The sequence below is a fragment of the Ictalurus furcatus genome, chromosome 1 (genome assembly GCF_023375685.1).
Source record: "Ictalurus furcatus strain D&B chromosome 1, Billie_1.0, whole genome shotgun sequence".
Lineage (NCBI taxonomy): Eukaryota > Metazoa > Chordata > Actinopteri > Siluriformes > Ictaluridae > Ictalurus > Ictalurus furcatus.
In genome coordinates this window covers 864,237-876,629 of record NC_071255.1, presented here as the reverse complement: position 1 = coordinate 876,629, position 12,393 = coordinate 864,237, and the positions used below count along the sequence as shown (strand labels likewise).

At 43.1% G+C, this 12,393-nt stretch overlaps 2 protein-coding genes across 2 annotated transcripts in view; both read right to left on the bottom strand.

The window, feature by feature from the left end:
• Positions 1–3,163, bottom strand: LOC128619729 (tumor necrosis factor receptor superfamily member 6B-like). The gene is made up of 4 exons (XM_053644159.1): positions 2,770–3,163; positions 1,255–1,639; positions 465–641; positions 1–353 (listed from the first exon to the last, which is right to left on the bottom strand). Exons 1-4 carry the CDS (start codon positions 2,770–2,772, stop codon positions 37–39), a joined length of 882 nt encoding a protein of 293 aa, XP_053500134.1. The 5' UTR covers positions 2,773–3,163; the 3' UTR covers positions 1–36.
• A 4,558-nt stretch (positions 3,164–7,721) lies between these two features.
• The window catches only part of LOC128619668 (tumor necrosis factor receptor superfamily member 11B-like), a 21,207-nt gene continuing 16,535 nt past the window's right edge, over positions 7,722–12,393 (bottom strand). The window contains exons 4-5 of the mRNA XM_053644029.1: positions 10,129–10,347; positions 7,722–8,746 (exon numbers count right to left, since the gene is read on the bottom strand). Coding sequence (XP_053500004.1) covers positions 8,358–8,746; positions 10,129–10,347 — 608 coding nt within the window. The 3' untranslated portion in view covers positions 7,722–8,357. The remainder of the gene's footprint in view (positions 8,747–10,128; positions 10,348–12,393) is intronic.

Genomic DNA, 12,393 nt, shown 5'->3' with positions numbered 1-12,393 from the left:
TACGTAACATAAGACTTTATTCCTTAAATCTTTTTACTAAGTCCTATTATTTAGACACACGGACACCCACTCCTCTATCCTCGTCACCATGGCCTGGACTTTTTCAGCAGTTCTCCGGAGACCTGATCTCTGAAGCGTCTTGGGTAAAGCCTTCAGCTGGTGTTCGAGAGCGTTTTCAGTCCACTCGGTGATGTAGCGGAGCAGCAGCGCTCTCGTCTTCAGGGGTCGCAGCCGATGTCTGCCGTCATTTTCACAGAGCAAATGGACAAATTTCTTCAGTTTGCTCGTGTTGACATTATGGTGGGTGAAAAATCCCAACACGACGTCCCGGAGCACGTTGAATCGCCCTGAGGCTGAATAACACACAAACACACACACACACACACACACACACACACACACACACACACAATGAAATCCACGCTACTAATGTTAAGTTAACCTTTCCGTCCTGAAAAACACACCTCCATTGGTAAGATTAGCACACGATGAGCAGATGCTGTCGTGCCACGAGCAGCCTGGAAGAAGGACGTCGAGCGTCCCGCAGTCCGTGTGCTTTATACACTGAGCGCTGGAGGACGTCTCTGCCGAAAACGTACCCCTGGGACACCTCTCGCATCGTGTGTCCCTCTGAGTGTTACCTGTGGACGACAAGTTTCAAAACAAACTACGTGACTACAACCAATATCAATATAAAATACGCATCCGAAAGCCTTAAAGAGTCTTTTGATAAATACTTCGTTAGGAATCTGAATGCATCGTGTGTGTTCTTTGTGTTTTTTTTTTTTAATGTAAATTGAGTAGTTTTGAGAAGCGCAAGAGCGTGCAAAGCTTCATCAGGATTACGTTCGAGACATTCCGCTCTGCTTAACACTGTCGCGTTCATTATTCATCTAAAATGGGAGAAAACCCATCGTGAAGACCTTCAATGTGCACGGGTGTGCAAACTTTTACACAATAAGTCAACCGTTTTATTTAAACCGTATATTAAAATGTACCGATGTCGACGACTTCCGAGGTCCAAAAGCTACGTCGGTATTTATGTAGAGAAAGTTCCTCGTATTCAGAGTCGGGTTACGCAGCCGCAGAGATGCGTGACTGAGACAGGCTCCGCCCATCGAGTGCGGTTGAATATTTACGCATGTTAGCAGTGTATACTGGATGTACACGTATAATGAGGTGTTTATAAAGATTCAGCCTTCACACAAGGAGGTTGTGTGACTGTAGTTATATATTTTCTCTGTTTCTGATTACCGATTATTTTGGCGCCCATTCCAGGAGGACACTGTGCGTGCGGGACGCAGAAGTCATCCCGCCAGTAGTGTCCTTCTTTACACTCGCACACTCGGTTGTGCGTGGCCGAGCACTGCTCTTTAACTTTCCGAGTTCCCTCGCAGATGTTGGAGCAGTACAGGCACTTGGGCAGAAAGTTCCAGAACTCTGTGAAGTATTCCTCAGGACACGGCAGACACACGGTGTCGAAGGTGCGTGTGCACGGTGAGGACACGTACGTCCCCGGAGGGCAGAGTCCACAGAGCAGCAAGTCGCCCGTATCAGGGTCTTCATACTCGAAGGTGTGACCGTCGACCGTGGCGGCGTCGGTGGACACCAGGAGAAGAAACACGGCCACCGGGGGGAACTGGGAAATATGACGAGAAAGCAGGAAGCAGTTAGTTTGGAAAAGTGCTTGTATCCTACGTTACGCTGTCAAGTTTAAATCACGATTATTTCCACCACACACCAATTCAGTGACTGTTTTGTGAAAGAAAGCGATAAATAAGACACAAATAAGGCTAGCCAATCATTTAGGACAAAAGTAATAACGCCCTAAAAGAAGGAGGAGTTACAGTAGTAGCTGGTGCACTGCAGTGGCTGAGCTACATTATTGGAAGAGATGTAGACCATGCTATGCTTAGGAGGGGCTCTTTGACCGTTCAGTCACCGTTTCAGCTCTTTCAGTTTGTCCGCCTGCTAAATAATATTGGCACCCCATGTACCCTGTGTTCACACTGGCAGTGATTTTTTTTCTCCTTGTGCATTGGTAACTGCTCCTCACTCCCATTAGTTATCAACGAATAGCTTCTTTTCCCAAATTAAATGTCACTCAACGTTGCCTTGTTGCTGGCCCCGCCCACTTTATCGACAGCTCTCGTTAAAAATGAATGCCTCCCGAGTCGCTTTGTCATGTACACTGAATATTTAATTTATGATGTCATAACATGATCTGTTTTTTTAGTTGCCCAGTAAGAGAGACGCCAAAAGAGAATGTTACAGAACAAGAAGTTTTGGTGGGTTTTTTTTTTGCAGCTTTAACTCGTACAGTACTGATTTACAGTTCAAACGTTAAAATAATATATAAAGTTTTTTAACCTTAAAATAAGTCTTAGAGATAACTATACACTACTGCACACAACGTATTAAATCAAGGCAAGTTCATCTAATGTTTCTCATTATTAGGTTTTTATAAAATAAACATTTGATGTCTACTGATCCCAAGCTTGAAATTGTCCTGTTCTATGGATTTATAAGGATAAGGAAAGATAATACAAAAAAATAGCATAAAAACAAACAAACAAAACAACAAAACAAATCTAGGCTTAATAATCTCAGAATGAGAAATATATAATAAACTGAATAAATTATTCAGGATCATTTCAGTTAATAAGAATAATTCTTTACAATTCTGTGGTCTCCTGATATTTCACTTAAGAGAATAAAAGCAGTGTCATGTTCAGATTTTTTTATCGTTTGAAGAATAAAGGAACTCACCATGTTTCCTGTGTGTACAGCCGGAGGGAAGTAACAGTGGAATTCACCACGTTCTGATTCCACCACATAGTATGGGGGGGAGGGGGGGGGGGCTCACTGAGGCCACGCCCACACTGAGCTATTCATCAGACCTTCTGATTTAAAACTTCTTGACTTACTTATTCACACTATACTCACACAACCTTCTCATTGTACTCACATTGTACACACACAACCTTCACACTATACTCACACAACTTTCACACTATACTCACACAACCTTCACACTATACTCACACAACCTTCACACTACACTCACACTATACTCACACAGCCGTCACACTATACTCACACAACCTTCACACTATACTCACACTATACTCACACAACCGTCACACTATACTCACACAACCGTCACACTATACTCACACAACCGTCACACTACACTCACACAACTTTCACACTATACTCACACAACTTTCACACTATACTCACACAACCTTCATACTATACTCACACAACCGTCACACTACACTCACACTATACTCACACAGCCGTCACACTATACTCACACAACCTTCACACTATACTCACACAACCTTCACACCATACTCACACAACCGTCACACTGTACTCACACTATACTCACACAACCTTCACACTATACTCACACAACCGTCACACTACACTCACACTATACTCACACAACCTTCACACTATACTCACACAACCGTCACACTACACTCACACTATACTCACACAACCTTCACACTATACTCACACAACTTTCACACTATACTCACACAACCTTCACACTATACTCACACAACCGTCACACTATACTCACACAACCTTCACACTATACTCACACAACCTTCACACTATACTCACACAACCTTCACACTATACTCACACAACTGTCACACTATTCTCACACAACCTTCACACTATACTCACACAACCTTCACACTACACTCACACTATACTCACACAGCCGTCACACTATACTCACACAACCTTCACACTATACTCACACTATACGCACACAACCTTCACACTATACTCACACAACTGTCACACTATTCTCACACAACCTTCACACTATACTCACACAACCTTCACACTACACTCACACTATACTCACACAGCCGTCACACTATACTCACACAACCTTCACACTATACTCACACTATACTCACACAACCGTCACACTATACTCACACAACCGTCACACTATACTCACACAACCGTCACACTATACTCACACAACTTTCACACTATACTCACACAACCTTCACACTATACTCACACAACCGTCACACTACACTCACACTATACTCACACAACCTTCACACTATACTCACACAACCGTCACACTACACTCACACTATACTCACACAACCTTCACACTATACTCACACAACTTTCACACTATACTCACACAACCTTCACACTATACTCACACAACCGTCACACTACACTCACACTATACTCACACAGCCGTCACACTATACTCACACAACCTTCACACCATACTCACACAACCGTCACACTATACTCACACAACCTTCACACTATACTCACACAACCGTCACACTACACTCACACTATACTCACACAACCTTCACACTATACTCACACAACCGTCACACTACACTCACACTATACTCACACAACCTTCACACTATACTCACACAACCGTCACACTACACTCACACTATACTCACACAACCTTCACACTATACTCACACAACCGTCACACTACACTCACACTATACTCACACAACCTTCACACTATACTCACACAACCGTCACACTACACTCACACTATACTCACACAGCCGTCACACTATACTCACACAACCTTCACACCATACTCACACAACCGTCACACTATACTCACACAACCGTCACACTACACTCACACTATACTCACACAACCTTCACACTATACTCACACAACCGTCACACTACACTCACACTATACTCACACAACCTTCACACTATACTCACACAACCGTCACACTATACTCACACAACTGTCACACTATACTCACACAACCTTCACACTGTTCTCACACAACCTTCACACTATACTCACACAACCTTCACACTATTCTCACACAACCTTCACACTATACTCACACAACCTTCACACTATTCTCACACAACCTTCACACTATACTCACACAACCTTCACACTATACTCACATAACCTTCTCAATGTACTCACACTGTACACACACAACCTTCACACTATACTCACACAACCGTCACTCTATACTCACACTATACTCACACAACCTACACACTATACTCACACAACTTTCACACTATACTCACACAACCGTCACTCTACACTCACACAACCGTCACTCTATACTCACACTATACTCACACAACCTACACACTATACTCACACAACTTTCACACTATACTCACACAACCGTCACTCTACACTCACACAACCGTCACTCTATACTCACACTATACTCACACAACCTTCACACTATACTCACACAACCTTCACACTATACTCACACAACTGTCACACTATACTCACACAACCTTCACTCTATATTCACACAACCTTCACACTATATTCACACAACCTTCACTCTATACTCTCACAACCTTCACACTATACTCTCACAGGGCCATAGAGGGCATGAGACCGTGTCTTCATGGAGCTCGCTTTGTGAACATTTTCATGCTGGAACAATGTTTGGGCCTTTTAGTTCTTAGGGGAATTGTAAAGCTACAGCACACAGAGAACGTTCAATACACTTGTGTGCTTCAGACTTTGTGGTACCAGTTTGAGGAACAACCATATATGGGCGTGATGGTCAGGAGTGCACATGCTTTTGCATATTTATAGGCATATATTTCCTAATGTTTATAAATATTTACTTCATTTTTGAGGAAACATTTATGTATTTTAATATTAAAAATGCATCATTTGTCTTCTGTTAGAATCTCTGATTTCTGTATCACTATCTATCAGCTTTATTTTATCGATTAGTACTCAATATTTAAAACCTTCACCGAGTATGTCTGAAAGGTGAATCAGGACGTCAGTGTTATTTAAGAACCAAATGGCTGTGGTTGCACCGCAAACTGCTTCCTTTTTCCAGTCCATTTTTAATTCTAAACATCTACGTCACACTTGAACCACAGACCTCTCTCCACAAAGTAGCTGATAGGAGAGACTCGGACGTGTGCATTCTCACACACACACACACACACACACACTGACACACACGCATTCCCTGAGAGATAACACGCATGTAAAGGTCATCTTTACTTCCCAGTGATACCTGTGGAACAAAGAGATTTTTGTAATGGACATAAAGTTCCTTTGAATTGGCCCGTCACATCACAGCGCATCACACTAGAGGAAATGAGCTACCGAACAAAGGTCACCTTTTTTTTTTTCTTTTTGTGGAATGGAAGCAGTGACATTCTCTGAGTTTCAGTCACTTGATGTAGAAGTTTTCTTTTCAGACCCCGAGAGGCCATCAGGTCTTACCTGAAGAAGAATTAGAGCACCTTGTACACCAACCATTAAAACTGTAAACGTATATACAACGGTAACGGTTGCTAAGCAGCTTGTGCGAGCTTGTTACAATGGATCTTCTTAACCAAGAGTTAAAAAAGCAACATATTGCTGACTTGGAGAGGAAGCTTTGATTCCTGACTCCCGGCTACTGCCTCATTTCACGAAAAATATGACACACCAGAAGCACTGTTACAATCAGTGCAAATTCAAAGGGTCACCAGTGCCATGAACCAAAACTGGGATCCAAATCTTAGAAATTTCAGTGCTGGTACAAGTTGAGTTCCGGAGAGTTTGTTTAGACATGTCCATAGTGTACACAGTGAAGTAGAACAAAGAACTTTTCTCCCTTCTGCAAGGTCCTGACCTCTGAAACCAAGTCTTACAACGTAATTGCAAGGTGGATGATTGGTACAGCGTGACCCAATGATGGGTTCCACCTTGCTCAAAGTCCTCTGTTTGTTTGGAGAAGCTCTTTTTCATGTCTGGTCCAGGTCCAAGCACAAACAAAACCCCAGGCCAGGAGCAGTTGTGTGGACAGAGCTGGAGAGATATTTACCTGAGCGTATTATCATGTCGGCTAAAGAGAATATACATGATCACTTAGACCTGTGATTATCTGAGGTTTGTCTCATCACTGGAATTATAGTGGAGGAGACGTCCAGTAAACCAGGCGCTGGGGACACGGCGTGCACCAGACGTCCTGCAGAACCTTCAAGCTGTTGGAAGATCTTCTTAGAATTATTATCTATAGGATGGAATTCAAAAGGATTCGAGTCGTACGGCTTATGCGACAAGAATCTCGTCTTCCGAATCGTTTCTGTTACCCTCACGGTCTTCCTGACACGTTCACGCTCGAAAAAAAGAGTTCTGATGGAGCTGAGGTTCTAGTCATCACTACACTTCCTGAAACAGAAAGTATACAGTGAGTCACGTAGAGTCATCTCACGGCTGGCTAATTCTGACTAGTGGAAGTGATGCATTTGTCCTCGTCCCGAAAAACCAGCTTCCTCTTTCCGAATATAAAAGTTTGATATTGCAAGAGGTTTCATATCAGCAGATCAGAATTACAGGAATCTGACCGAAGATGCCCTGTTTAACTCATCATGTTCTGCTTTTAACTGTAATTTCACGTTCTCAGCTTCTGTGACGTCCTCCTCGATGAAGAGAGGGACAGCGTGAACACAAAGCCTTCATTCATACAAAACTCTCTCTATATATAGGCGCATATTTACATCCGGCTTCCGCGGTAAATACGACAAAGGTGAAGAGAAGGCGTGGAGAAATGCGAGGGAGTTTCCAGGCTGAAAAAACGAGGTCGTTTTCTCTCCGTGACGGCGTCAGTCGCAAGTAACCAACATCACAGCAGCGACAAGCTCATGAATATTCAACACGCGGCATGAAAACACGACACGGCTTTGGAAACACAACACTATATTTAAGTCAGGCTGTAGGAATAGTGGCACTCGTATATAAAATTTTAAAATTCAAACAACCACGCTTTTAAAACACGTTAATGCAAAGTGAAAACAACAACAACAACAACAACTGACGTAAAAACAAAAGGCACAAGTATAAAACATTTTTTTTAAATGACCTTGCATCTAAAGTACATAAATGTAGCTTCAAGAGTCCAGTTTTTCTGACAAATATTTGATAAATAGAAACATTTGAAGCAAATTTGGTTGACACACACACCTGAACACACAAGATTACAATTAAATAAAACGTAATTGCACTCCATTTTTACTGTACATTCATAACCGACATTCCTTATTTCATTTATTTTTTACAGCGTCAGTAAAAAGCAGTCCTACAACAGGAAAGGAAAAAAAAACCCAACAGGCCACAAAAATATTTTCTTCTCTCGTCTCGTCTCGTCTCGTGTCGTGTAGTGTAGTGTAGCGAAAACTCCCGAATCCGATCCCACCCCGCCCCGTCATCGCAGTTTCTGCCCAAAGATTATGTACAACTCTTATTAAATAAGTCTTCTCTTCGTTTGTCCTTCGTGTGACCTTCAGGCCCGGCCTTGTGTGGCGCCACCTCCAGGTTTTCAGTCATTATACGGTTTGGTTTTGAAGCACGTGGTGTCTCGGAGCGCGCCGGTGAGGAGCTTTTCGTACAGCCGGGGTGCGGAAGCGTTAATGACGCAGCTGATGCGCTTGATCGCGCGCAGGAGCGTCTTCGGGGCGTTCCGAGAGCGTAACTGCCGCACGCTGTGCTTCAGAGCTTTGGCCAGGTCCCGGCTGGCGTTCTGGCTCTTCCAGAGGTGCAGTAACTGTGCCACGTGGCGGTGCGTAGGGCAGGAGAGCGCCAGCGCCCGTACTGCCTCCTCGCTCACCTTCTCCCCGGGCAGACTGTCCATCAGCACCAGCAGGTCCTCCAGCGTCACGTTCCTCAGACCAGCACACCGAGACACCTTCCTCTCACAGTGGTCCAAACCTGGAGGAGAAGACAACATGTCGGTTCAGTAACAAATGACCACTGAGTGACGACGTTCCCTCACCAGCCTCTCGCAAGAAACTGAGAAACCACAAAGAAGCCGTAAACTCTTCTGTCCTGACCATGTCAGAAAACTGAAAGTTACAGCTTTACCTCTGACACTGGAGACTCCTTCCATAGATGTTAAATAAACCTCTCCTTCCTTTAAGACTTTAAAACTTTTTTTTTTTTTTACAGTAAATTAATCAACCAATCAGAATAGAGATCATGTAGAGTTTATGCATGTGCATGTGCTACCTCAGCTTTTCTACATTATATATATATATATATATACACAGTAAATTAGCGTCCTTGCTCCCAGCTCCTATTCATTTACAGCTTTGGCGGGTTTTGACATTGTCCTGCATGTTTGGATTTTGTATTTGGGAATGACCTTGAGTGACCTCGAGTGACCTCGACTTAAGCTACTCTGTGTTATATATCCATCTGTGTCTGAGGCTCAAGTCCAACCTTAATAATAATAATAATAATAATAATAATAATAATAATAATAATAATAAAAAGCTATTTAATCTTCAACAAAGTTTGGTTGCATTGTGGTAACAGGAAGCAACAGTTCCTACGGCTGAAAAACAACTTCCATTCCAGACTTGAGAAAAACGATCTCTCCAAAACAAATCCAGAAAGCCACAAACTTTATCTCAGATTGCACATATATTTATCATTTTGGAGTTTTTTTCCCTCCATAATATTCCACTTCTTTCATTTGTAATTAAGAATACGAGTGGTTTCATTTCCTGGGACTCTCTGGTCAGCACCACATCCTTCCTCAAGTCAAGTGTCAGATCCAGGGTGAAGAATCGATTTCATCATTTACACGCAGTTCCACCCACGGGGATCAGAATTACTTACTCGGAATTTCTGGATTTGTGTTTCTCAGGGTCGGTCCTGAGCGAAGCTGGTGTTAAAGGGTTCTCCAGGACCAGCACTGAGACACGCTGGTGCACGTGGCCAGCTTCCAAACTGTAGTTTTGACTCAGATCACAGTAATCCTCTGTCTGTTCCACAAGGACATCTTCTCCAGGTTAAAGGGGATATTTGTCACTGGTAAATCCTTCACGTTCCACTTTAACTGCTCATCCTTTCACGAACACGTCACTCATCGGTTTATAAAGAGAGAGAAAAAAAAAACGCTTCTTTGGTGGATCACCTTCCCAGAAACCTTCCTTATGGGTTTCATTTAAGACACAGGAACATGGAGGCTACTGCTGAGCAACCTCCATCAAGAAACCTTCAAAAGGTCGAATCAAGCCGCAACAAACCACAAATCAAAACGTTTGCACAAGCATGAGGCGAAACTTTCGAAATGGATGCACTCTAACCATGTATGACGCTGTGGAGCTTCCCCTGGTCTTTGTTCTGCTCCCTCCAAAGCCGCAGGAGATGCAGGGCCTGCTGCTCGGGGCTGCACTTCTTCTTCAGCGGCTCCATGCTCTTCTTGTCCACTTTACGGCCAGGAAGGCTCTCCAAAAGAAGATCCACAGAGACCAGAGGAGGAGATAGCAGGGACTGGAACATGGCCTCCTCACACAGCGTGATGTCTATACGCCGAGAGAGAGAGAGAGAGAGAGAGAGAGAGAGAGAGAGAGAGATTCATGAGCATCAATGCATGATGGTCGATATGAACATTCCCAGATCCTACAGAAGAAAATCTGATTAGAAGGATAAAAGTCGAGTGCGATTACTCCGACATGCCTTTCAGACAGTGTTGGGAATTCCCAGCAGAATTCCCGACCCAGTCCAACATGTCCAAATGAAAACCAGCTGTGCTCCAACACATTCTACTCCACACAGATTTTTACTGTCTATAAACACTCCATCAAAACGTCAAATTAAAGCTGACACGTGACTTTTTGCAAAATCGAATTTTTACGGCTGCCAGAAAAAGGTTTTAATTCGCCTCCCGTGTAATTTGTTTTGCTAGGATGACTGTGAGGTGTGAGATTCGATTAAAATAACTAACGAAACTGATGACAATGTTGCCAAAATGTTACCGTGCACGCACTGGACATCGATATCGCAGCAGCACAGATAACCCCACCTCTTTATTAATGTATTCATTTGTAACCCCGCCTCTTTTCTTTCTTTCTTTTTTTTTTTTGCACCAATATTCACAAGAAAAAAGAAAGTGTGTAACCGTATAACGTTTTTCCGCATGCGTGTATTCTACACTTTTTTTTTTTTTCTGTTGTCATCTTTTAATCCTGACTTTATTTATTACTGGAAAGGTTGCGATGGTTGAGATGTCTGAGGAGCCTGAGCTCTGAGAGGAATTATTACTAAACAGAATGGACAGCTTATGTAAAAGCACTTGCAACTGGAGAATGCTGTTGAGTTCCACTTTGTAATACACACTCGTGGCCTGGCGTGCCCACGCATACACACACACACACACACACACACACACTCTTCAGCTGGATCAATCAGCAGCGTCTGATGAGCAATGGAAACCAGAACCCAACATTTCCCAGGGGTCCGACTGAAACTACTGAGTCACCGGGTTCCAAACGTCAATACCGAGCTGCTTTGTCAGAAGAAGGACACGGAGTTCTGCGACGGACTCGGCGGACGGAGCACGGATCAGCGTGCGTGTTCCAAATAACAGCCGCTTAATGCATCTTGTTTCGTTTAACGCTTTCGTGCTGGTCATCACTCTGGTATTCCGAGCGACTGTGCGTCTGGTTGCTGAGAGATTTAATGCCGGGTCACTCCGAGGTTCTTTGGCTCCATCTTTGGTGGAACCTTCTCTCTTCTGCTGGAGTTTTTGATGCTCGCTCTGAGATTAGTGCTGCGGTTTTAGAAATTGGGAATTTGGTCCTCGAAAATTCCCCCAGTTACTCTATCCATCAGATTTTGGCTTTTAAGCTAAATTAAAAACGCATATTCCGATTGTTAGATTGGATTAGACCCCAGAGCCGGTTGGAGCTCTTTAGAACGTTGGACCAGAGTAATGTCTCCCACGCAAACAGTTATTCTCTAGGAACTCTTTAATAACATCTGGATTCTGCAGCAGGCACTGGCTCTAAAGCATGTGTGTTTACCTTTACACAGTATGAAGCAGATATACACTTAGGGTGGAACCTTTAGGACGTCTGTGGTTCTATGGATAAAAAAGTGTTTTAAAAAAAGCTTAAATCTTGAACCCCTAAGGGCGCTTTGGTAAAAACTCTTAAAGGTTCTATGTAGAACAAACCTACAACAGAGTATTTCTCCATCAAAACGATTTCAGATGAGATTTCGTAGGAGACTAAGGTACATTCATTTTCCAATGAACCCTTAAAGAACCCTTAAAGAACCTCTGAAGAACCCTTTTTTTTAAAGAGTGCCATACGTAGAAATTTGGAGCTTGTACTACGCACTTGAACAATTAGGAAAGGGTTCTTCAAGAGTTCTTTAGATAAGTAAGAGTTCTTGGCTGTGAAAAAATGGTTCTACATGGAACCCTTTCTGATAGGAAAACACAGTGTTGTACTTAGATCCTTTAAGGTTTCCCCAAGAGGGACAACCAAAGAACCTATAAGAGGTCTGAATTTTATAAGAGGTGCACTGTCACAAAAAGGTTCTGTGAGGGTTTTAAGAGTGTACAT

What these genes read in the sequence shown, in the direction of transcription:
- LOC128619729 (XM_053644159.1), bottom strand. An exon ending in AATGGGCGCCAAAATAATCG is followed by an intron (nt 642 to 1,254) that starts GTAATCAGAAAC and finishes TGTCGTCCACAG; the next exon opens with GTAACACTCAGAGGGACACA. An exon ending in TGCTAATCTTACCAATGGAG is followed by an intron (nt 354 to 464) that starts GTGTGTTTTTCA and finishes TGTGTTATTCAG; the next exon opens with CCTCAGGGCGATTCAACGTG.